General features: G+C 39.0%; 1 protein-coding gene, 1 long non-coding RNA gene and 1 pseudogene across 4 annotated transcripts in view; 2 read left to right on the forward strand and 1 right to left on the reverse strand.

Moving 5' to 3' along the window:
* LOC140633317 (uncharacterized) overlaps window positions 1-25,088 on the reverse strand; it is a 115,303-nt gene extending 90,215 nt beyond the window's left edge. Inside the window, exons 1-4 of one of the 3 annotated variants that reach the window (XR_012030937.1) lie at window positions 24,964-25,088; window positions 23,398-23,616; window positions 11,447-13,017; window positions 10,078-10,178 (exon numbers count right to left, since the gene is read on the reverse strand). This is a non-coding gene — a long non-coding RNA (uncharacterized lncRNA). Of the gene's footprint in view, window positions 1-10,072; window positions 10,179-11,446; window positions 13,018-23,397; window positions 23,617-24,963 lie in introns of those variants that run through there. The other 2 variants (XR_012030938.1, XR_012030939.1) reach the window with 2 other exon arrangements.
* LOC140633312 (S-phase kinase-associated protein 1 pseudogene) lies at window positions 5,671-6,507 on the forward strand (annotated as a pseudogene).
* The window catches only part of CUBN (cubilin), a 265,984-nt gene continuing 252,368 nt past the window's right edge, over window positions 12,501-26,116 (forward strand). The window contains exons 1-8 of the mRNA XM_072825664.1: window positions 12,501-12,782; window positions 13,173-13,302; window positions 14,208-14,303; window positions 14,827-14,865; window positions 17,440-17,541; window positions 18,209-18,312; window positions 23,384-23,510; window positions 24,462-24,624. Coding sequence (XP_072681765.1) covers window positions 12,670-12,782; window positions 13,173-13,302; window positions 14,208-14,303; window positions 14,827-14,865; window positions 17,440-17,541; window positions 18,209-18,312; window positions 23,384-23,510; window positions 24,462-24,624 — 874 coding nt within the window. The 5' untranslated portion in view covers window positions 12,501-12,669. The remainder of the gene's footprint in view (window positions 12,783-13,172; window positions 13,303-14,207; window positions 14,304-14,826; window positions 14,866-17,439; window positions 17,542-18,208; window positions 18,313-23,383; window positions 23,511-24,461; window positions 24,625-26,116) is intronic.

Raw genomic sequence — 26,116 nt, forward strand, 5'->3', positions numbered from 1 at the left:
TAAGTGTCTGCCTTCAGCTCAGGTCATGATCCCAGAGTACCAGGATGGAGCCCACATCTGGCTCCCCACTCAAGGGGAAGTCTGCTTCTCCCTCTGCCCCTCCCCCTGCTCATGTTCTCTCTCTCAAGACAATAAATAAGCTTAGATCAGTAACTTGAAAATAAACCAATAGAGTTTATGCAATCTGAATTAGAAAAGATGGGGGAAAAATGAACCTTGGTGATCTGTGGATAATAACAAAAGTGCCAACATTCATATATTTGAAGTCCCAGAAATGGAGAAGAAAAAAGAATAGAGCTGGGAAGACTATACAAAGAAATAATGGATGGAAACCTCTCAGATTTAGCAAAAGATACAATTATACAAAAGAGCTGAGTGGACCACCAATAGGATAAATTTAAATCCAAAAGACACATCATAATTAAACATGAAAAATAAAAACAAAAAGAAATCAAAAGCACCTAGAGAAAAGTGACCCACTACTAGAAGGGGACACAATTTGAGTGACAGCAGATTTTCATCAGAAACCATGGGGATCAGAAAGAGGTGGCATAATATTTTCAAGTGCTGAAAGAAAAAAACCTGTTAATTGCAAATTCTGTTCTCCTCCCAACTATCTTGCAGGAATGAAGGGGAAATAATGACATTTTCAGGTGAAGCAAAAGTGAAAGTATACATGGCTAGCAAACCTACCCCAAAAAAGTGCCTAATGGAAGTTCCTCAAACAGAAATGAAATAATAAAAGGCATCCTGGAGCATCAGAAAGGAAGATCAATGGAAATAATAGAACTGTGGATGCATTTGCAATAAATATGATCCTCATGCCTTTTATTTTAAAAAATTTTTAATTTAAATTCAATTTGCCACATAGAACACCTTGTGCTAGTCTCATTGTGTGCCTTCCTTAATGCCCATCACCCAGTAACCCTATCCCCCCCGCTGCCTCCCCTTCTGTAACCCTCATGACTTTTATGAACCACATTTGATGATTGAGGCAAAAATTCTAATTTCATCATCTGAGGCTCAAGACCATGATATTTAGAAGTAGGGAAGGTCAAGAGACCTAAATGGAAGTGAGATTTCATTTCATGTGAAGTGGTAAAATGCTAATACCAGGAGACTGTTGTTAGTCATAAATGTATATTGTAATACCCAGAGCATCCACTGGACAAACTATACAAAGACATGCACTCAAACGCTATGATTAAATCAAGATGGAAGGCAGGGAAAGGGAAGTAAGATGGAGGAAACAAAAAGAAAGAAACAACTAATTAATTAAATGGCACACCAACAAACAAGTGGAGGAAACAAAACAAATGATTAAAGGGCATACGAGCTCAACCACCTCAATCATTATCTTGAATATAATTGGTGAAAATACACTAAAATATGGATATTGGCAGAGTGGATAAAAAACACTAATTACATGCCATTTACAAGAAACTCAAATAATGCAGGTGGGTTGAAAGTAAACATGATGGTTAAAACAAGAATCACAAGGGGAATCTGCCATAATATAATTCAAAAGGACAAAAGGCTATAGAAATGAAAATATTAAATGTAGAAGAACTAGAAGCGTGTTACATGCCCTTCAGGGAGACAATGGTGAAAAAATGATTATGAAACCAGTCAAAATGCTATGCAATGTGGCAACCCCTTTGAAACATAGTTTGGCAGCTCTTCAGAAAGTTGAGTTACCATATGGCCCAGCAATTCTACTCTTAGGTGTGTGCCCAAGAGAATTGAAAACATATATCTGCACACAGACTTGTACAGGAATGTTCACAGCAGTGTTACGCTAATGGCTGAAAAGTGGAAAGGACTCTTAAGTTCACCAATTGACGAGCAAGTAAACAAAGTGTGGATATCTGTACACTGGGTCAGCCACAAAAAGGAAATAAGTACTGACGTGCTAAAGCATGGATGGAACCTTGGAATGTGATGCTACGTGAGAGAAGCAACACCCAAAAAAGCACATTATATAATTTCATTTTATATGAAATGTCCAGAATAAGCAAGGTAGATTAGTGGTTTCCAGGGGTAGAGGAAGGAGGGGGACTTGAGGGGTACAGGATTTCTTTCTGAGGTGATGGAAATGTTCTGGAATTAGTGGTGATGGTACAAGTCTGAAAATACTAAAAAACATTTAATTGTACACTTAAGTAGGGTGAACTTTACGGTATATGAATAATATATGAGTGTATATAACTTTATGCAGCTTTTTACAGTTATTGTCAAGGGAGACTAGGTGACATTGAATCAGGCTCATGTGGAAAAAGAGAAGAGGAGACCCAATTTTATACATGTATATTCTATGATTTTAACTGTGAAATTACTCGTCTGTAAATAGATTGGAATAAAATAATAGATAAGGATGACAGATTAATGAATTCAAAGTTTTCTTGTTTATACTCTGCAAACTGAATATAGTATGGTTACATTTCTTTTATCATTAAAACATTTTTTCATTCAAAGCTAGTACTCTATCCCAAGTCTCTACCGTGGAGTCTGATCATTTTAAACTAGCTTCAAATCCACAGCCCCCTCTGCATTCAGATGGCATGTAATACAGTCTCCTCCCTAGACATTTTACCCCCAGGCCAGGGGCTGCATCTTACTCTGTACTGTCTGCTCAACACCTCTCTCAAATGCTGACGAATGGTAGGTACCTAATAAATAATTGTCCAGTTAATCTGACTTGAATATGAGCATGCTGAGTTTTATAGCAGAATAATTATGGTCTTTGATGACTAGGAGAAGTGTTGGAATAATTCTATCAGTCAACCTAATAAGAAAAACACATTAGGTTTTTATAGGAAAATTATTTAATGCCAGAATTGTGTGTAACTCTTAGGGGGTTGCTTATGCTTCGTATGAACACAGTCTAGGAATTGTCAACAAAGCTTGATTTATCAGTACTTCTGTAATAAATATAGTCCAAGCTTCTATATATTAAAAAAAATAACAATGGGACAAAAGCTTTGGTTTTCATAGATCTTGGAATAAGTGCACTGAAAAAGACCTAGAAGTGAGGTCATCTCATCCTTCTTTCTGCCCTGATGACACCTTCTATCTTCCCACAGATCTGTGTGGCACTTCAATTAACGAATCCCCTGGGAATGATAGTGCTTTGTAAGGCATTGGCCTTCTGAAAACACTCCTCCCACCATAAATCACATCCATGAAGCAAAGCCTCCCATTGCCAGATAAAGATGTTTCTGTGTACTGCTCCTGTTTGTATCTTCCCAGTTAAAAGTACAAGAGGCAGAGTTCTGTAGTGTGCCAAATATCCCTAGACTCTTCTTTTTTTTCCCCCTGTCTCTGCTTGGTGGTGATAGGCTCACATCACTTGCTGTCGTCCTCCACCATATACAAAATATTGCTATGAAAGTGCACTTCTCCCTTTGCAACAGATTGGAACCAATAGAAGTTGCAGTTGTTTGCCACCTACACTTCTGTGGCCCCACACATTCAGTGTTAGTGCATTGTGGCACTTATCTTTGACTGTGGTATGAATCATGGTGTCTGAATCTTTCACTTCATTGCCTTGTTCAGGGAATTTCAGGAAACACCAGGTACAAACTTCATTTTATTCTTTGTAGGTTATCTTGAGAAGGAATGTCAGGAGGGTTTGCCCATGGCACTCCCCAAAGATAACCTCCACGTCACTGCTTCATAGAAATTAAGCTCAGATGAATCCAGGGGAAGTGCTGAAATTCTGGTTTCAAGAGCTTTGGGAGGTAGAGAAAGCTGTGCTATTTCCTCCCTGGCTTGTGGAGCCATTAATCCTAGTAATTTCTGTTTACTCTGGCATGTGCTCTATCCTTGGCCAGTCCTTCTCTCACAATGACACAAGGGCCCCCCGTCCTTATTTTATGTTTTCTAGAATATGTGACATGAGGTTAACATTGTAGATGGCATGTGTGTGTACATGTGCCATTAGCACCCCTGTGCTCCTCATACCCTAGTCTGGTATTACATTCCTTTTTCTGAATATGAATTTTCTTAGAGTCTCCTTGTTTATGTAGGGATTATCAAATTTTAAAAAAATCTTAAGAAAAAAACCAGATAAGTCCTCTAAACTCTCAATAACATATAAATCTACCTTCTCAGGAAAATCTCTGCCAAACCTGAATTATTCAAATGGTAATGATTAACTCATAATTCTTTTCCATTCTACTCAAGGATAATTGCAATCATAGTTGTAATGAGTATGGAGAACAAATGCCTGGATTATGTTCCCTGAGTCAAGACCGACCACACTGCATTCACAGAGATCAGTTCATCACAGTAGCGGATGTGCTAATTTCCTAGGAGGTAACGCATTTCCCGTAAAATGAGCAAATGGATGGTTTTAAACTTACACCAATTTCCATAATTATTTCATGTAATCCTTCATGAAAATTGAATAGACAATTGGAACAATATTGTATTGCCTTGAAATTTTGTAGAAAATCACAAAACTAGCATATGTAAATGTACCTTTTAAACAATGTTATGTCCCTGGAGAAGAGAATGAGTTCAGTGTCATGAAGGTTATAAGAGATCATTATATTCACCAGTGTTTCCATTAATGGCTAAAAATGCAGATTAATTTTACAGTGTTCTCTGTTAAACTGATATGAAAATTAAAAGGGACCAAAGGAAGTGCCAAAGCCAGATTGGAGCTATAAAAATGAGATGGGAACTGGATATAGGATATAAGAAACTTAACATTCTTCCTCCAAAGCACCTTTACTTTTCCACCCTCTCCTCACTCCCATGCTGATCCAGTCTACCACAAGGTGAGTCCAGCTGGCCTTCCAGAAATACCACACCAGGTTTATTTCACTCAAGTTGTAAGACTAGGTCCATTCAAAATTCTTCAGCCTGCCCCATAAGGCCCTCAATCAATGCCCCCAACTTTACCCAGCCACCTTTCTCCAAAATGACCCTCCTGGATTTACAGAGCCACATCTATACTCTGCCCAGACTGGGTTTAGGACCTATTTTTCTGTTTGGTATATGCTGTTTTCCTAAAAGCATTTTGGTATATATTTTGTCCCATGTTGTCATATCCATCTTTATAGGGTTGTGCCATGACAGCTCTCTAGAAGTGTACATATACCTTTGTTGCAACCACTGAGGGTCATGGCCTTTACTTCTTTTGAATTTTCCTCAATGTTAAGAATGTCATAATATCTGCGATAAATGCTTATTAAGACTATAAAACAATGGGATTTGGAAAAAGCTAGGAGGAATTAAAAATGAGCCTCTGTATATAAAGTAAGAGTTGTCAGAATATCAGCGTAGTGGTGAGGCACTCTAAGAATTTGGAGAAAAGACTGAAAACAAGGGCCTAAATAAAATCTATAATCTATAAAGTTAGCAGTAAAGTTTCTGGCATTTTTTCTCATCCAGATAGAAAACTAGAGGACTTGTTTTTTGAAGAAAGTGAATGTCCCCAGGGGAAACATACCTTCAAAAATGAACATTTGGGGTTCCCCAGTGAAACTGCCAGGTTGCCATTCTGTCATCCCATGATAAAACTTACTAGTAATGAACACCATCCATGCACACAGAGCTTATCATCCACTCTTTAATGTTTTTTCTTAAATTAAAATGGACACCTAAAGTTCAAAAGCATTCGAGGAAAGCCTCAACACAGAACAGAAAGACCTAACAAGGTAGAGGCCTTGTTCTCTGTGTCTCTCTCCTGGTTGGCAAGGCTGCTCTGCTCTTGTCAGCCTCCAGCCCGCCGTTGGCTTGAGACAGAGCACCATGCCTTCAATTAAGTTGCAGAGTTCTGATGGAGAGATATTTGAAGTTGATATTGAAATTGCCAAACAGTCTGTGACTATCAAGACCATGTTGGAAGATTTGGGAATGAATGATGAAGGAGATGATGACCCAGTTCCTTTATCAAATGTTAACGCAGCAATATTAAAAAAGATCATTCAGTGGTACACCCACCACAAGGATGACTCCCCTCCTCCTGAGGATGATGAGAACAAAGAAAAGCGAGCAGATGATATTCCTGTTTGGGACCAAGAATTCCTGAAAGCTGACCAAGGAACACTTGTTGAGCTTATTCTGGCCGCGAACTACTTAGACATCAAAGGTTTGCTTGATGTTACATGCAAGACCGTTGCCAATATGATCAAGGGGAAAACTCCTGAGGAGATCCGTAAGACCTTCAATATCAAAAATGACTTTACTGAAGAAGAGGAAGCCCAGGTACACAAAGAGAACCAGTGGTGTGAAGAGAAGTTAGATGTTATGCCTGACACTGTAACACTGTAAGGATTGTTCCAAATACCAGTTGCACTGCCCTGTTTATAATTGTTAATATTAGACCAACAGTAGACAAATGCAGCAGCAAATCAGTTGTTTTAACAGAATATTGTCCTCCTTGCATGTGTAGTTTGAGTACAGATTCCAAACTTATGGCTGAGTTTCTTCTAGTATGATCGAAAGTTTCTTTTTTTCTTTGCTCTTAATAAACTGAACTGTGGGTTCTCTGTAGAAGGTGGCGTTTTGGGCTTTCCCTCTCTTTGTAAAGTGATTTCTGCCTAGTTTATTGTCTGGTTAACTTTAGTTTAATGACCTTTTAAAAGTTGGCATTGTAAATAAAACAAGTTGAAAAAGGTTTCCTGAAAAAAAAAAAAAAAAAACCTAACAAGCAAATATGAGAAAAAGAGCTTAGAGAAACCAGAGACCATGCAGTAAACAGAAGAAAGCTTCAAAAAGCAACTATAATATTTTTCGAATAATAGGAGATATAACCATGAAACAAGAACAGTAAAGGGTTTTTGACACTAAAAATAGGAAAGTTTTTTAAATAAAATATTTTAAAGATAAATACAAAGAACTTTTCACAAAGTAGAATCAAAAAGGATAAAGAAGTAGAAAACAGAAAAAAAAGTTGTGAAAAATCATATCAGTCTCAGAAAAAGAGAGAAATGGAAATACGGATGCAGCCTGTAGAGACCATCTGCCTCTCTTACTGAGTGAAGATGCCTTCCCCACTCTGGGGCAGGGAAGGAAGGTCTTTGTAAAATGCAGACTCAGTGAGTCCCAGAATGAACCTGAGATTTTTGCATTTCTGGCAAGCTCCTGGGTGACACCTATCCTGGGTCCCTGGACCATGCTCTGAGTAAGCAGCAAGGCTCCAGTCGTCTCAGATCTTCCCTGCACCCATTATCAATGACTAAACCACTTGAGAGTGAGGCCGTGGTGCAGCAGTGGGTAGCAGGTGCCCCTCAGATCTCATTGTATCCAAATCTGAACTCAAAGTCTTGTCTCCAAAACCTCATTCCCCGATTATTCTCTCTTATTCAATTATTAACACTTCTATCCTTCCAATTTCTCATCAAGGAACCTGAACGTCAACCCTTCCCCCTTAACTGCCCGAACGCTTCTTGGGTAGATCCCATTTCCCGAATATTTCTCTCAGTTTCCTGCTCTCTCTCTCTCCCAGTGCCTTCACCAGGGCCTTCCCAGGTCACATATCTTTCACTGTACTCCAGCCTCCTGGCTAACTCTGCATCTGAGACTTGGCTCCACAGGAATGCTTGTTCAACACAAACGTGACCATGTTAATCTCTTGCCTAGAATGCTTTTATAATTCTCCATTATTTAAAATAAAACCCAAGCTCATAAAATGACATTTCGACGTCCTTCTTGATCTACTTGCCTATTTTAGAAATTTAATCTCCCAGGAATGCACACAGCTTTGGCCATGTTGACTTCTTTTCTAACCAGAAAGCTTTTTGTGCACCATTTCCTGTGTCTGAACTTCCCAATCTGGCTACTTTGCCTGGAGAACCATTCATTCTGTACGACTCAGAGGGTCTCTAGGGAAGCCTGCCTTGCTCTTCCCAGGCAGAGTTAATTCTATTCTCTGTTGGGATTTTCCTTTTTCCTTTATTTTCTGTTTTTCCCTTTTGTCCTAATCAGTGTTCTGACTCTTGTGATCCCTTCTTAACCAGCAATTTTCCTCATGTGAAATTCTAGTATAATGCGATTTCCTTCCATGTACATCTTTGTGGGTTTTTTTTTTTTTTACATTTTTAAATTTAAATTCAATTTGCCAACATAGTATAACACCCAGTGCTCATCCCATCAAATGCCCTCCTCAGTGCCAGTCACCTAATTACCCATTCCCCCACCCACTTCCCCTTCCACAACCCTTTGTTTATTTCCCAGATTTAGGACTCTCTCATGGTTTGTCTCCCTCTCTAATTTTTCCCACTCAGTTCTGCTCCTTTCCCTTATAATCCCTTTCACTATTTCTTATATTCCACGTATGAGTGAAACCATATGATGATTGTCCTCCGATTGACTTATATCACTCAGCATAATACCCTCCAGTTCCATCCATGTGGAAGCAAATGGTGGGTATTCATCTTTTCTGAGGTGGACATTGTTGCTTTGAACATTGGGGTGCAGGTGTCCTGGCGTTTCACTACATCTGTATCCTTGGGAGTACAATTGCTGGGTCATAGCGTAACTCTATTTTTAACTTCTTGAGGAACCTCCACACTGTTTTCCAGAGTGACTGCACCAGCTTGTGTTCCTACCAACAGTGCAAGAGGATTTCCTTTTCTCCACATCCTCTCCAACATTTGTTGTTTCCTCTCTTGTTACTTTTCGCCATTCTCACTAGTGTGAGGTGGTACCATGCACATCTTTGATGACCATAGGATTTTCATTTGTGCATTGTTTTGGGAATTATGAAGACAGGTGGGGACTGATGATTCAGAATAGAAAAAGGAGGTGAAGTAGATGGCACAGAAGGAGCAGAGGTTGTACGAAGACATCTTGGAGAAGCTAAGGGAGGAAGAAAGGAATAGATAGTTCTGATTCTTACAACTGCATTCTTGTAGTTTTGTAAGGGAAGAAGGAGGGAGAGAAGGGAGCAGAGACCTCTGTGAGCATTGCTGTGGAGCCAGGGCGAGAGGGAAGTGAGACCACAAGGCAGGACTCGGAGCAGAAGTCATGAGTTGTTGATTAGCAGCGTGCTGACACACAGATGGAGAGAGAGATACAACCTTGATTCCATATTCCTCCCTTGAAGTCCCCAGTGAATGTCTCTATTCTGGAATCCTCTTCCAAAAGAAGAGAGATGAGACCCCACTGATTTTCCTTGTACGCAAGATTTTAAAAATCAACTTCTATCATTTCTTGCCTTAATGAACCCAAACCCAAGTGGTGGGAGAGGAAGGATATGTATTATTATTTTTATTCACATGGTAATAACAGTATCTATTCAGTGGACACGTATGTGCCAGAGACCAAATGTGCTAAACTAAACACCTTAAGGGCTGTTTTTATCTTTCTGAGGATGAAGAAACAGAACCACATAGTTAGGAAGTGATGGAGCTGGAGTTTGAACTCAGATAGGTGAGCTTCAGACCCCATGTTCATCACCCTTCAACCATGTGGTGTCCCCTAGACACACCTTGGAAGGGAAAAATCTACAATGTATTTCATTTGCATTCCTATCATTTTGTAGCATAAAGGGCTAATATGTAAAGGGCACAAGCAGGGTATTTGTGGAATGTATTCTGGATTAGGGAGGAAATGGGAGTTTTGTTAGTCAATGAAGGACAGGGTTTCAGGTCAGATCGGTAGAAGGTTTACCTTGGGGGAGGGAAGAAGGGTGATGATTCACCTTCTAAGTCTGTAGGTCATGGATTCTTAGACTATTTTAATTTCTCTTTGCTGAAGAAATTCCAAATAAGGCAAGTAAACAGAATGCACGATAATGCCATGGAAACAGCAATTGATTTTTAAATTGCTTCCACCAAGTCATCATTTGCAGAAGGGTCTGACTTGTCTGTTGATCTCAGCTGGAGTAGAGTAGGAGGTGAGCTGGAGGGAAAATTCCTCAACTCACCAAAAGTCAGTCAGACCTTGAAAGGATCTTTCTTTTTTTTCTTTTCTTTCTTTTCTTTCTTTCTTTTTTCTCTTTCTTTCTTTCTTTCTTTCTTTCTTTCTTTCTTTCTTTCTTTCTTTCTTTCTTTCTTTCTTTTCTTTCTTTCTTTCTTTCTTTCTTTTCTTCTTTCTTTTCTTTCTTCTTTCTTTCTTTCTCCTTTCTTTCCTTCCTTCCTTCCTTCCTTCCTTCCTTCCTTCCTTCCTTCCTTCCTTCCTTCCTTCTTTTTTTCTAACATGAAGGACAATTAGGAATTGCATGCCTAGATCAGGAGCAAAGAAATGACCTTTACTTTGTTTAATAATACACACATTTGTCAAACAGGAAAATCCTATAAGACAGGAAGTTCTTTTTGAGACCATGCTAGAGACATTGTCTATTGCACGAAAGGTGTTGCTGAGTACATATTATGTACTTTAGAAAAATATAATCATGAAAACAGTTATGTTCATAGCTCAGAGGGGTGGAATTGTCCCTTGTGTTGGAAGATTCTACTCTGCCTTATTTTGTCCAGTTCTAAGTTGACAAGTATTTCACAATATCAAGCTTCTCCCCGCTTCCCACCCCAAGTTGTTAAGATTTTAAACAACCTTGGACAGATGTAACTTTAAAGAAATATATTCAACTGGAGATTCCATTTATTGCATTATACCCATTTCTTGAAACATACAACATAATAAGAAACTCATTACTCAACCTTAGTATCACCTCAAGTAAACAACATCTTGCAAAGTATCTTTGTTGCTATGTTTGAACAAGACATGTGTAAAACGGTATTAAATTTCTCCATATCAATGTGGATATTAAGGGTAATTAAGGGTATTAAGGGTAATTTATTTAAGGGTAATTTTATGTCAATACTGAAATTTTAGATGACACTTCCAAGTTTTTACGGTATATTTTCCTAAAATTCTGAGAACAATGAGTCTACATGCAAAGCATCCTTTTATTACTTCAAAGGGTTTCCATAGCAACAAGTTCCCATCCCATCTTTTTAACTCTGGTTTCAATTTTTTAATCGTAAAATATACATAACAAAATGTATGATTTTTATCATTTACAAAATTTATTTATTTATTTATTTATTTATTTATTTATTTATTTAGAGAGCAGAGTGAGGGAAAGAGGGAGAGGGAGAGAGAGATCCCAACCAAGCAGACTGTGTTGAGCATGGAGCCCAACTCAGAGCTTGATCTCATGACCCTGAGATCATGACCCAACTGAAACCAAGAATTTTCCACTGAACTTAATGAGCTACCCAGGTGCCTCTCATTTAAAAAATTTTTAAAGCTCAATGGCATTACATACATTCTTATTGTGCAAATATCATACCATACATTTCCAGAGCTTATTTCATCTTTCCAAAGTGAAACTCTGTACCCATTAAACAAGAACTCCTCATTCTCCCTTTCCCCATCCCAGGAAACCATCATACTACATTCTGTCTCTGTGAGTTTCACCATTCTAGGTCCTTCATCTAAGTGGAAGCATATGGTATTTGTCCTTTTGTGTCTGCCTTATTTCACTCACCATAATGTCTTCAAGGTTAACCCATGTTGTAGCAGGTGCCAGAATTTCCTTCCATTTTAAGGCTGAACAATATACCACTGTGGGTATGTAACACATTTTGTTTATCCATTCATATCTGTCAATGGACATTGGGATTGCTTCCGTATTTTGGCAGTTGTGAGTAATGCTGCTGTGAACATTGTGGTACAAATATCAATTTGAGTCTCCTTTTTTCAGTTCTTTTGGGTATATACCCAGATGTAGAATTGCTGGATTGCATGATAATTCTGTTTAATTTTTTAGGGAACTGCCATAGTGTTTTGTAGTGGCTGTACCTTTTTACTTTCTCACTGAGAGTGCACAAGGTCTCCAATTTCTCCACATCCTCACCAACACTTGTTATTTTCTTGATTTTGTTTGTTTTGATAGTAGCCATCCTTATGAGTGTGAAGTGGTATCTCATTGTGGTTTTGATTTACATTTCCATAATGAAGAGTAACGTTGAGCATCTTTTCATGTGCTTTTTGGCAGGTTAGCAATTTTACCATTTCTTTGGAAAAATGCCTATTTTCTTTGCCCATTTAAAAACTGGGCTATTTTTTGTTGTTGTTGAGTTGTAGAAGTTCTTCATGTATTCTGAATATTAACCTCTTATCACATATATAATTAGTAAATATTTTCCCCATTCTGCAAGCTTTTGTTCCCTGTGCTTTTGTTGTCATTTCCAAAAAATCATTGCTAAGCCCAATGTCAGGAAGCTTTCCACCCTTTGTTTTCTTCCATGAGTGTTGGCTCCTGTTTTAAGGCATTTGATTCATTTTGAGTTAATTTTTGTATGACATAAAGTAAGGGTCCAATTTCATTTTTCTGCATGTTGATATCCAGTTTTTCTACTATCATTTGCTGAAAGGTGGCTACTTCTTAACCAAGGATTGTTATAGTGGATGTTTCCAAAGCAGTTGGTTACCATTTCAAAGGTCAGACAGATAATGATTAAGTTGTGCATCACTTCAAGGTAGATTTTGACCTCTTACAAGTTGAAGAGTACTGAAGATCTAAGATCATTTACATCCCTTGGGAAAGAAAAAATAACACGGCCTTCTAGGGCAAAGAAGAGAGAACTGAAAAGTTGCAGGACACTTCACAGGCCAAAGTACATCTGCCTGGTTTGCTTTCTCTGAAATTCCACACTTGGCTGGAGTGGCTTCCCTCTTACCAACACCCTAGGAGGGTTGCTGCGGAGCATGTCCTCACCTTTTCTTTGGAGTTTGATTATTTTGTTGACATTTGCTGAATCAAATGGTGAAGCTGGAGGATTTGAACTGCAGAGACAAAAAAGAAGTATCGACTTCCAACAGTAAGTAGACACATGGATTATTGCTGCTGAGGGCCTAGGGCAGGTGGTCATTAGTTTCCACAAATAGCCAGAAGAGCAAAGGTGTAATTTTTCTTCAAGAAAACAATGATGTTAAAAACAAATAGGGAAAAACTTTTAGGCTGATGTATGGGATTATCTTCCTCTACGTAAATTATTCACTGACCATTTTGCAAATAAGGCAAATATGCAATTATAGCAGCCATCTCTAGGAAATCTGCAAAGAAAAAGGGGCAGATGAACAAGGAGGGTTTGGTTGAGTTGACCACAGAGCAAAGGCGTATGCAGTCTACAGATACTCAGTGAGAAACTTTGTTGTTTACCAATGACATGTGATAATAATTGATGCATTCTCTGGTTTGACCCCTACAGGCCTCGAATGGCTACAGAGAGGGGAAATTTAGTGTTTCTTGCTGGGTCTGCTCAAAACATTGAATTTAGAACTGGATCCCTGGGAAAAATAAAATTAAATGAGGAAGACCTTGGTGAATGCTTACATCAGGTAATACAATGGAAATATATGGAAGTAATTTTGTGTATTCATATACAGTCATTTAATTCAAGAGGTCTATACAAATCTGTCCCTTATATCTTTAGCCCAGGGAATGTAACTGTAGGTGAGGTAAGTCCTGTGAAGAGCAACACCCTAGGGCTAGTGATGGGCAGAAGGAGGAATTCTAGTGGGAAATGCCTGATTGTGTGGGCTTATATCCTCTAATCTAGAGATAGGGTCATACTGGGACTCGTTTACAAGAGGAGCTAGAGGAGAGGGGCCAGAGAAAGGTTTGGATGGGACCAGTTTACTTGTGCCAGAGAACAGAATTGGCCAATTATTCTCCAGTCGCACTGAGTGTTTTCAGTGTCCATTAATTACTGTATCACACTGGTGTATCAGTCGTAATGTAAGAAGCTAGCATTATTTAGAGCTTCCTATGGGCTATCCAGTGTGCTCAGCACTTGGTGTGCATTATCCCATTGAATCCTCACAACTACCCTACAAGTTTGGCTTTATTATCACCCCATTTGTAAGGGCATTAAGGGAAACACATAGCAGTGCAGCAGCTTACCCAACGACACCCAGGAAATGACTGAGCCAAGATTTAAAACCCAAGCAGTCTGATTCCAAGCTAGGCCTCTTAACAAGCACTCTCAACTGTGATGAGAAAAAATGCAAAGGGAAAGTACCTTGATGTTTTGTTCCTGAAAAGGGCAAATAAAATTATGCCATGGCTATGTTAGTCCAATGTTTACTATGTACATAGTATTGTTTTGATCTCTACAATAATGGGCAAGACCTTAGTGCTTCAAATAGACCAGTACTCAACTTCAGAAAATTTTGCATGGATAACATACACATGACTTTGTCACTGGCCTTCTCCTCCTCCTCCTTTTCCTTTTTGAAATTAGATCCAGAAAAACAAAGAGGATATTACAGATTTAAAAAGGAGTGCAGTCAATGTGCCTCAAAATATTTCAAGTCAAATCCATCAGCTTAATTCTAAGGTAAGTCTGACATCTGCATCATCAGCACAAATGGGCTCTCTTAATATAATTTTGTAAGTAACTGTTTTGCAGAAGACATACCAGCTTTTGGTCCTCTTTAGAAATTTAGCATTGTGATGATGGACTTTTCAGTTTGATGACACAAGTCTAATAGGGGACGGGCAGAAGGTTGTAATGCTGTGACAAGAGCTCATTGCATAAGTAGGTCTTGTCCAGGTTCTGATAGAACCTTCTTATTGGTGAAGTGGATGAATCACTGTCATTTATGAAAATTCCCAGAATTGTGTGCAGAAAAGCAATGAGTCAACTTATCAATGGGTTGCATTTCCTTTTTTAAAAAATTCCTTAAAAAAAAATCTATGTGATAGAAGGGAGTAGGAAGGAAGAGAAATGAGGAAGGAAAAAGCAATAAAAAAGGAATTAACAGACAAAGCAAGTCCCCGGTGGAGGGTGTTAGGAAAATATGCCAAGGAACAATATCACATGTGAAATGCTAACTGATATTCTCTTCCCTACTGCTCAGCTTGTGGATCTGGAGAGAAAATTTCAAAGCTTACAGCAGGTAGGTCCTATAACTACTACTTGTCTGACATCTTTCACTGAAAATACACTAGAAGTATGGATGGAGCTGGCATTCTTATCTTAAGGTAGATGAATGATCCATATCAAGGACTTTTGCTTTTTCCCATAATTTAATTCTCCACATGGTTTATGCTTCCCAGGACACAGATGAGGAATCTGAGTTTCAGATAAAGTAACCAGCCCCGGGTCACTGGGCCTGTGAAGCATGTGGGCATGTGAAGCCTTTTGACTCTGAGTTCAGAGGTTCACACCCTCCTCCTCTGACATTGTTACTCTTTGCCCGTGTTATACAGGCTTAACCTGTTAGCTAGTGACACCCCAACTTGCTGATTCTGGCATGTAGGAGTGAGTATTGAAAGACAATGCATTGGGGCACCTGGGTGACTCAGCTGGTTGAGCCAATTTGATTTTGGCTCAGGTCATGATCTTGGGATCCTGGGATCCAGCCCCACATCAGGCTCCAAGCTCAGTGGGGGAGTCTACTTGGGGATTCTTTCCCTTGTCCTCTGCCTCTCCCCTACCTTTCTAAAAGAAGGAAGGAGGGAAGGAAGGAAAGAAGGAAGGAAGGAAGGAAGGAAGGAAGGAAGGAAGGAAGGAAGGAAGGAAGGAAGGAAGGAAGCCAAGCCATGCTACTTCTCTAACATTAAACTCAGATAGATGCTGGGGGTGTTCACAAAATATTTCAAATTTCCTTAAAAGTACATTTACTGGTAATGAAATCTGAGCAGTTTCTTAGAGTAAACCTTCCATAATTTTACAAGTACATGCTTATAAACCTGTCCTTGTAATGTTAGACTTCTTATCTGTTTTGAGGTTGGCTGGTGTTAAGATTTTCATGGAAGCTATAACTTTTTACCCAGAGAAATAAACAGAATGTCCCCATACTAAAAATTTTGAATAAAAGTTAGGAGATTCCAAGTTAAGAATCCCTGTTCTAATATTCTGGATCTATTGTGATTATGCCTCCAGTGTGGTCCTCTTTTTTGATGCTTTAAACTTAATGAGCAAGTTCATGTATGCATTCCTTTTCCTGACTTTGATAATAAATTGTTCCTCAGTTTTTATCTTTTCTGTGGAGTAGTTGAATGAAGGAAAACAAGCAAGGAATTATACCTCCAGAGCAAGACACTGTACTTTAGCTTCCAGTCTCCTAGAGTGCTTCATTATTGCTACCAAAGGTCAAAAACTGGAGTCCACAGTCAAATGACCTCAGACTTCCACTCAGCACACCCCCAGGAAGAAATTTAAAATGATTTTTGGATATAAGTGCTTTTTATGCATTCCAATGGGACAAGTGCTCTCTGGGTACTATAGCTACCATGGTTCCCCAGTGTCTTCCTCCCCACTGCTTACTGATTCCACTTTCTGTTGGGCCTTCACAGGCTTCCATGTTTTAAAGCCTCAGACAATGTTGCTTTTGTATGCCAGAAACTTCCAATGAGTTTGTGGTCAATTTCTATAATAGTGTCCTCTGACGAACAGTACTATTTGTGGTAATAGCACAAAGATAGATGGATCATGGAAGAAAACAGAGTCCAGAAAGAGACCCCTACATGCATGATCACCTCACTTGACAAAAGAGAGAGATGGGTTTGGCAATAAATGGTGCTTAGTCAGTTGGCTACCCTCTGGCTCTGTTTCATCTGTAAAATGAAGGGAACAGACATGAGTTTCTCTCTGAGTCACTGGATAAAAAAAGAATGCAATGAATAATTTGTCCTATTTTAATTTTTTGAAATTTTATTTTTCAGCCCTATTTTAACTCTTAAAATAGAGAATTCCTATAATTAGGCAAAGTTAATAAAATAGCTTTTCTTGTATAACCACTCGTTCTCTGTAAAGAGCTTTTCTGCCCCCAAAGGCATTACAAAGCTTATGAGATTGGAACTAGTTGCTGACATATGGTAAGATTCCCCAGGTTGTGTAGACAAAAGCAGGTCTGTTCATGACTCTGATCTGAAAAGTAGTCACGTGAGCACAAGAGTGGAGGGTGTATCTAAGCCCACATTTCAAACAAAGGTACTTACTTGGAGTGAAAAGAGTTCAGTCATCTTAACCCACGGGAGGAGGGGTGGCAGTAAAAGATGATCAGATTTCAAATGCTTATCTGGAGGTACCAAAGAGAATAGCAGCAAAAGAACCGGAATTCCCATTTTGTTTTCTTAGTACAATAGGAATGTCCATTATTATTCCCAACTTGAAATCTTTACTCTTGTCCAGCAGCATATATTTCTCAGGTGAACAATGCTTTTCCAAAGAATAGAGTGAGCATCTTCTCCCCTTGTGCCTCGTTCCACCCTGGTTAAATGCTTGTAAGTAGGGAAGGAAAATGCATAGGACTGATAATGTGAAACACTTTGTTTTTATCATGAAAGAGTTGATCTGAAGAACTTAAGTAATTGATCTAAAGTCTGGAGGATGACCTTCTCCTGCCTAGGAGTAAAATGTAGTTCCACATGAGCACCTATAGTGAAATATGCTTTTTTTTTTTTTTTTTTTTTTTCTGCCTGCTGAAAGCTCACTGGTCTTGCTGACTATCCTGTCTTTGTTTCAGACAGTTGACAAAAAGGTTTGCAGTAGCAACCCCTGCCAAAATGGGGGAACCTGCCTCAATCTCCATGATTCCTTTTTCTGTATCTGTCCCTCACAATGGAAGGTAAGTCACTTGGTCTTTGGTTAAAAATGACAATGAGTCAGCATCAGTGGTTTCTTTGGATTCATTCAGATGTATTAAATTCCCCCATCCAAAGTTTCTAGGATTCTGCGGTCTCCCAAATCAGAATGAATTACACCATGTATGCCAAAATCCAAACAATGGGGAAGATGACTACATAGCCCACTGAACACTAAGCCATCAGAAGGAAGGGTTCACTTGCCTGTATAATGATATGGAAGGGCATGACATTTAGGCTAGCATGAATTTAAATTGTTCAGCACTGAAAGTACTAAATGAATCTTGACAGAGCAATGTAAATTTTCTTGCCCTTTTCTATTAATGGTGAAAATGTTTCTGACATGTGCATTAAAAAAAATTAAGTGACTATTCCCAGGCATAGCCTTATAGTAACATGAGGATTTGTTAGTATAAGGATTCTTCTTGTGTGATTGGCATGATTTTACCAAGAGCTCTGTGGCTCCCTTAGGCCAAATGTGAGTTCAAGAGGAAGGATAACTGGATACTAGTATTAGCATTATTGTGATTATATCTCCCTTGACTGAAGTCTTCTTTACTGTGCATATATCCTTGAATATATCCTATAAATATTAGCCCCAGATGCTTCTGTGACCTGGGGCACCTGACTTTGTTCTTTGCATGAATTCAGGGCCCTCTGTGCTCAGTTGATGTGAATGAATGTCAGATTTACTCAGGAACACCCTTGGGCTGCCAGAATGGAGCCACATGTGAAAATACAGCAGGGAGTTACAGGTAATGTTTTTCTTTATTTTCTTTTCTCTTTCCTTTCCTTTTCCCTCCTCTTCCATTCTCTTCTCTTCTTTCTTCTCTTCTCTCCCCATTTTTGGTTGGTCTCCTATATTGTGTGATTCTTAAAAGGTAGAAACGGTGATTCTGTTGTAACATGAACAAATCCTTTCAATACACAGGGGTATAATCTCACTGGAGTAAAGAGCAATTATTTGCTTTCTTACTAATGTCTCTGCTATCTTATTCTCCCATTCCCTTGTAACAATATCCATTCTATTCTTTCCAACAAAACCGAGTGCAGTAATTTCATTATTTCCTTGTCATCTGTTAACACAGTTTTCTCAAAAAGCAGTCACAATCCTTTTCTCTTTAATTTAATTGATACTTTTGTTCTTTTGATCTGATCTTAAAAATTTTTGCTCACTCCAAGTCATAAAGTGAATTCATTCAAACTTCTGATAGATATTTTCATGAGCTTTGTTCATTGTGCAAAAAAAACCAAAATCAATCACCTCTGACTTAAATTAAGTATTATGTTATTAAAGAGACTTTTGCTTCCAGGACTTTGTTTCTCATTTTAGTGAACTCCCTGATCCTTGTCTGCTTTTATGAGCGTTCAAGCTTCAGCTAGATCCAAAATGCAGGTCTAATCTTTCATTCCCTTGAAAGCACTATCTCCCGATCTCTGTTTATGGGCACTTATCAATGAGAATTGCTGCTCAGAGATACTGGAGGAAAATGAGTTCTAGAGTTAGTACTTTCCTGCCTTCCTGATATCGAGGAATGTCCTGGAGATTAGATCTCTCACCTGGTCTTCCTTTATCATCACTGCCCTCCAGGTCTTGAAACCCAACAGAATAACAAAGATATGCAGCAGGTGGGATAAGACCCAAAGACCAAGCCAAAATTGATTTTTTCTCCCCCCAGCACATTACTTTTACTCCTGCAAAATGGAAAAGAAAAAAAAATCTATTTTTTTTAACTATTTGCTGCATGTCAAGGATTAGAGTTCCTTTTCTAGGTAAAATCATGAGAGAGAAAGAGAAAGAACCATTTTTATTTGTTGGGAGCTGCCCAAATGGCAGATTCAACTTCATATGAGAAATATTGAATTCTCTTTTGTACCTTCCTGTAAAAACAAAAACAAAAACAAAAAACAAACAAACAAAAAAACCCAAGGGCTCATTGTGCTGACTCTGGAAATGGTTTTGGTTTCAATAGATTTTCTGGAGGACAGCTAAGGACCATCATTTAAATCTATTTTTTCTCCTCTGGATATGAGGATAATTTATGTAGCCCCATGAATTCCAATTGATATCTGTGAACTAAATATTCTCATTCAGGCATTCGATGGAGACTTTTTGGAGGAATAACAGAAAATAGAAAAATGTACATGAACATAAGACTAAATGCTTGCTTTGTGGAATCTGTGAAATGAAACAGAGAACATTTAGGTACTTTCTTGTGTTCCATTAATAATGTGAGATTAAATGCTCGTTAATCAGTAGCTTCCCTGAGGCTGGAAACCCCTTCAGGAAACTTCCATGGACATTCGTTAAAGGAAAATGAGCCAATGTTGAATAATCTGGACCTGCAGAAATGTGGTCACAGAAACAGGTTTGCTCTGGGTTTGAGGTCTCTCTCAGTCTCTACCTCTTGGAACCCGTTACTTGGGAAGACAAAGGAGTCTTTATTTAAAGGGATTAATGATTCCTAATTATAGAGACCTTTGAAAGATAAAGCACTGGCAGATACTAATTAATTGGAAGCCCTGTTTCATAGGAAACTTTCTGGGAAAAAATTTTTTCTCAGTAATGAAACTAGAGCAAGGAGACCATTGTCTGTTTCCACTGATTCCTGTGGCTGGAGGTCTTGCTCCTAACTGCTTCACACAGCCAGCAGATAATATTTTGCCACTTCCTGATGCTGTTATTGCCTCTTTAGTCTGAAGAATTGATGCATCTTGTTCTCCTGCTTACTTTGGATTTAAGACAGACCTTATGATGCAAATTTGCTATATGTGGATGGTGGATACTTTGGGCTCAGATCTACAAGCTTTCTAGAAACGAAAGTTGAGTTCATTGTTTGTTTTTCTCCAAGAACACAATGATGGTTCACATATTTTTTTCATTTCTTTCCACTGTCATCACTGGTGGGTTTTAAAACATGCAGAGCGTGAGCGATGAGGTCAATCTGGTTTCAGCTCAGTGGTAGTTAGGTATTAAGCTTATTACCTGTTTCAGTCAGTTATGTTAATATTGAACCATGGACTCTAACATAAGTTAAACTATGACTATGAAACTGTATTTGACCACTTTTCAATTGCCAAATGCACTTGCAGGGTTTTTGAACACTGAAAAGCCCAGTTTTGTTCTGCCAGAACCAAACTAGCAATCCTAAATCATTACAAAGCTGACTTCTGCAGGGAGGTATATAATTTATCACTCTTTTTCTTTAAAGGACATATCCAGATGCCTTGAGAATATATTTTTGCATGTAAACACTGTTAGGTTAAAAAGACACATAAAAATGAAAAGTCTTTGGGGTGCCTGACTGGCTTAGTGGGAGGAGCATGTGGCTCTTCATCTTGCAGTCATGAGTTTGAGCCCCATGTTTGGTGTAGAGATTATTTAAATAAATAAAAAATAAAAAAGTAAAGAAAGTCTTCAACTAACTACCTTTCAGAATATGGGAATGTGATGTAGAAAAACATTTGTGGAAGAGTAAGTAACACAGACCTAGGTTTTAATTCATCTTCTGCCAATTTCTCATTTTGTGGCCTTGGGCAATGTGAGCCTTGCAGTAAAATGGGATTAATACTTGCCTTTGAGGATCCTAGCAAGGAAGCTGATGGTATACTTGACTGCCTTCCTCCTTCTGTCTTCTCACAATAAGCTACATTTATATGAAAGAAGTATATATACTTTATAGTTCTTTAGAGAAAAGTGTAGGGTGAAAATTCACTCATCTCTAAGTGAGAAGGAGGAGAGAAAGAGAGAGAGAATTTAATTGCAGGTCCATTCACCAGATTCTCCTCTCAAATCGTAAAGTCATTTTCCAGTAGTAAAGCACTTAGTGATAAGAGAAGCACAATTTCCTGAGCACTTCCTACCGGAAAATGTCTTGAGACCCCAAGGTGAAAATAGGACTCATAGATAGGCACTATTATAAGAAATGGAGGCAGAGGGAGTTATTACATTGCCTAAAGTGAACAGTTAATAGTATTATCAGGATTTAAACCTGAGCAGTCTTGTCCCATGGGGTTTTGAATACTCAGACCTCTTTACATGATAGGTTCAGAAAGTAGTAAAGTTGGCTTAAAGATTAAAAAAATCTTTTTGATGAGTGGAAGTGGTGGTACAATAAACTTTTAGCAAGGAAGCTACCTGGATCAAATGCTCAAATATGTATATGAAATAGTGTAGAATTCTATAGTCTCCAAAAGTCTAATGAAATTTCCTGAAAGAATATTCTGTGTAAGGATGAGAGAGTAAAGAGGAAAGGGACAAGGGTATGAGAGGGAGAGTATGGAAAAAGAGAGATGAGAGGAATAGAACTAGTTATGGATAGGGAATGAATAGTTGAAAACATTTTTAAAAGTTTAATCATCTATTGCTATTAGTCTATGATCTTGTCTTAATAAGAAAGGCAACCTTGAAATGATCATGAGTGTAATATATTAATGAACAGATTTTACACAATTATATATTGATGTCAAAAATTGCACGGGACATAATTATACCAAAAAGCATTCATTTATCTGAAATTCAGATTTAACTGGGTGTCCTGTGTTTTTATTTACCAAGTCTGGCAACTCTACTTATTAAGTGGCTGAATGGTACCATATTCTTACTCTCCTTCTCTGGCCACACTCAGTGATCTCTTCCTCAGAACCCACTGAAAGGTGCTATCCCAGCAATTGTTTCTGGCTCTCCATGGGTACAAGTTCTGTGCCCAGAGCGTGGTTCTTGATGCTTCTCAAATAGCCAGACTCTCCTTCCTCGCAATGTCAATTACATATTTGTTTTCATCTTTGGGCATCAGCTGATGTTGTGCCTTAGCAAGGACTGTTAAAAGAGCTTCTTTACCTTATAGTATGGCCCCTTTCCAGAACACTCAGGAAGTAGTTCATGGCCATGCAGGTCCTCCCTCTTCCTTGTCTCTGACCTTTGTTCTTGATGGTCAGCTTTTTCTTTGAGGGCCAATGCTGCTCAAAGCAGGCAAATGGTGACCTCTGGGCCTGGCTCTCCACTCCAGGAGAAGTGCTCAAACATGTGAAGATAAATAAGCTTAGGCTCTGTGACCTCTCCACCTCCTTCCCTGCCCCAGATTGCCATTCTCATAACTTCCACATTCCCTCTGAAGCTGCAGCACAGATAGAAAGCTAACTCAGCAATTTTAAGGATTACAATAGTTTAAAACAACTTTGTTTATGTGATTATTGTTGAACTGAAACTTTCTCATAACCAAACACCCACTGCAAGCTTGGGCATTATGTAAAATTGCATTTGTGAGTTAAAATGTGGCTATGAAAGAAATGTTTCTGTGTTAACCGCATCTCTTATGGATAGAACTATTGCCCTTTGCAATATGATAATTATCATATTCTCTGAGATGTTACTATACCATTGCTTGTGGGGTTATACAATCCCAGAGAGCGTTTGGGAATTTATCAGCTCAGTCAAGGTCATCTGTGCTTACTGGTGGGTCTAGTCAGAGGGACAATGAATGGACTTGATCTCTCCCTTTACCAACCTGAATGAACTCAATCCCCTTTAGTTTATGGATACCTGACCTTTGAAAGTGCCATTTGATGACCTGATACCAGAAGAATTTATGGCGAAAGTCTTGCCCAGATAGTAAGTTGTACACCTCTCATACTATATTTGAGAGATAACACATTTACTCAGTCCACTGCTTGAAGCAGAGCAGAGTGAATCTGGTTTCTGGTTTATGATTCCACGTGAATATCACTGACTTACAGTTGGAATTATTATTTTTTAAATTAATGCTAAGAAACAGGCACTTGCTCTGATGCACAAGCCCTAACATTCTGCTCGTGTGTAACCAACAGTTGTCTCTGCTCACCTGAGACACACGGCCCCCAGTGTGCATCAAAATATGATGACTGTGAAGGGGGCTCCAAGGCACTGTGTGTCCATGGCATCTGTGAGGATCTAGTCCGAGTGAAGGCTGATGAGGTGAGTCCCTCCCAGAATGTGGCTCCTTGGAGGGAGTCATGGTTATTCATTCCTCCTCCCGCATGTCTGTGTGTGAGCACAGCTCTGGACAGCTGCAGGGAGGAAGCTGGGCACAGGTGAAGAAAAAGATGTGAGCTTTTCATAAATAAACAGAAACCTGGACTCAGAGGTGATATCATTATAGAAATTACTACCATTTTTATTATTCCTTCATAAATCTGCAAGACATAACCTTCTCTTGGCCTTGTGGGTTATAACAGTGATGAGACATGGGAACACCAGAGGCCCGTTCTTGGTGGCAGCATGGTGTTCTAAGGAATCTGGATTGTTCCTGGCCCGGGAGTACCTTTGAATGCTGCAGATTCTAAGCCACCTCCCTGAGTGCCCCCTGGGCTTTGGATCCTGACAACCTTGACTCCTGACCTTTAAGATCATCCAGCCCTGGCCTGCTCGGCCTTGTATGAAACCTTTGGGTCTTTATTTTTAGTTCTATTTTTTTTTCCTACTCATGTGATGGAAAATGGTTCCCTTCCAGTGATGGTGGGAGGAGGGAGTGGGTGGGAGGGGAAAGAGAGACTTTCAAAAAGGAAACAAACAGAATGGATTTTCCAAGGTCTGTGTCTCCATGGGTGTTTTTCCCTCTAAAAACATAGCAGGCTGAGTGGATTGACTTTAATTATATTGACTTACAGTTCTTGATTGTTGTTGCTCTTTCCCTGGCATCTTTGGGGCAAATTATAGGTTTTCCTTACTCTGAAATAAAGATGTTTCTCTTTTCTGCATGGTCTGGTCTAAATGCTTAATCATATGGGGAGAAAAAGAGAAGCCACTCAATTGGGCTTATGGAAATGAATGCTGGAGGATAAACAGTTGGGGGCTTGGTGAGATTTTCAAAGGCTTTCTTGCTCATTTTCTTGATTGCCTTGATTCACACTGTTGTCATCTTCCCAGCCCAAGTACAACTGCATCTGCGATGCTGGGTGGACATCCCCACTGAATAGCTCAGCCTGCGTGCTGGACATAGACGAGTGCAATCTCCAGCATGCACCATGTTCACCTCTTGTGCAGTGCTTCAACACACAAGGTTCTTTCTACTGTGGGGCCTGCCCGACAGGTATGTGTACTCATCCACGCCCGGTCAGGGCAGGTGCCAGAATAGATTTCCTTCCACTGCCAAAAGATAAGTAAACTGTTCTCAGGAAGCATTCCGATCTCATTTCATGTCCTATTTCACTAACTCCTACTGCAGACCATCCTCTTGCTGTAATAAGTCACCAACAGAAATCAGAGGGCCAGGGTCAAGTACTGGGGGCAGGGTCAAACACCCAATTGCTATGACCGTCAGGTGACTTGGATTTGCTCTAGCCCTACCTTCCTTACTAGCCAGATGTTTACAAACTTGGGCAGATTATTTCACCTCTTAGTGTCACCTCTGGAGTCCAGTTGTTCTCACCTGAGTGTGTCATTGGAAGACCCTGTGATCTTGCTGTAAATAGGGATGTCCAGCTCCAGCCTCAGACCCACAGAGACTAAACCTCCAGGTCAGGTCACATGCCACATCACTGAAGACAGGCTCTAGGGTTGAGTCTACACTTCATCTCTCTCTCTCTATGAGATCATCATTATGCATTCAATGCATATTTGTAGATTGCCTACTATGGGCAAAGCACTGTGCTAGGTGCACCGGTCAGCAATTAACCAGACCTCAGAGAGTCTACAAGGCCCACTGGCACTCCTTGTGTGTGGTTGGAAGGTGGAGCATATAAGAATATAATTCTTTTATGGAAATCTCATTGAGAGACTGTTCTAGGCCATTTTTAATTCTTGCAACTATGACAAAATCAAGAAATGTTAGGAATTAGTATTATTCTCACTTTAAAGTATAAGAACATGGAGCTTGGAGAAGGTAAATAACTTGCCCAAGGTCACATAACTTATAAGCAGTCAGGATTCAAACCCCGGTCTGCCTGACTGCTGATATGAGCTGGGCTGCTGAATACTTCATTGTTCTGTCTTGTCAAAGGAACCCACACACCTGTTGTTTCCTCTAGTGACTTTCGGTTTAGTGACTTTCTTCACATTATGTGCTCAGATCTCATAGAAATCTGTAGAAAGAAATTGAAAAAAAAAACACATAAAGGCTTTTTCCTTCTAGGTTTTCAGGGGCAAATAAAATTTACAAATAACCACATTCTTGAAGGTAATTTGCCAGGGACACTCTTTAAAACCTAGAAATCAGAAAAATAAATTGTTCGAGCTATATCGAGCTTTTATCATGAAGGAAAAAAAAGAGAAACAAAAGTTTTTTTGTTTTCCTGTTAATCACCTTATTTTTTCCTGCATATCAAAATAACACATGCTGCGTATTAAGTATAAAGAAAGTATAAAAATATGAAAATAAAATACCTATAGTCTTATGCTCAGAGAACCATCATGGACATCAGGGCATAGTTCCTTTCAGCTTTCTTCTGCACATTCTTCACCCACAAATAGTATAATTTTCATAGGTAGATTTTTAGAAGGAGACTCCACCTAGATGAAAGAAATGAATATTTTTTAAAATTTAGAAGATTTAAAATATTCTTATGATAATTTTAATCATTTGA

The sequence above is a fragment of the Canis lupus genome, chromosome 5 (assembly GCF_048164855.1).
Source record: "Canis lupus baileyi chromosome 5, mCanLup2.hap1, whole genome shotgun sequence".
NCBI lineage: Eukaryota > Metazoa > Chordata > Mammalia > Carnivora > Canidae > Canis > Canis lupus.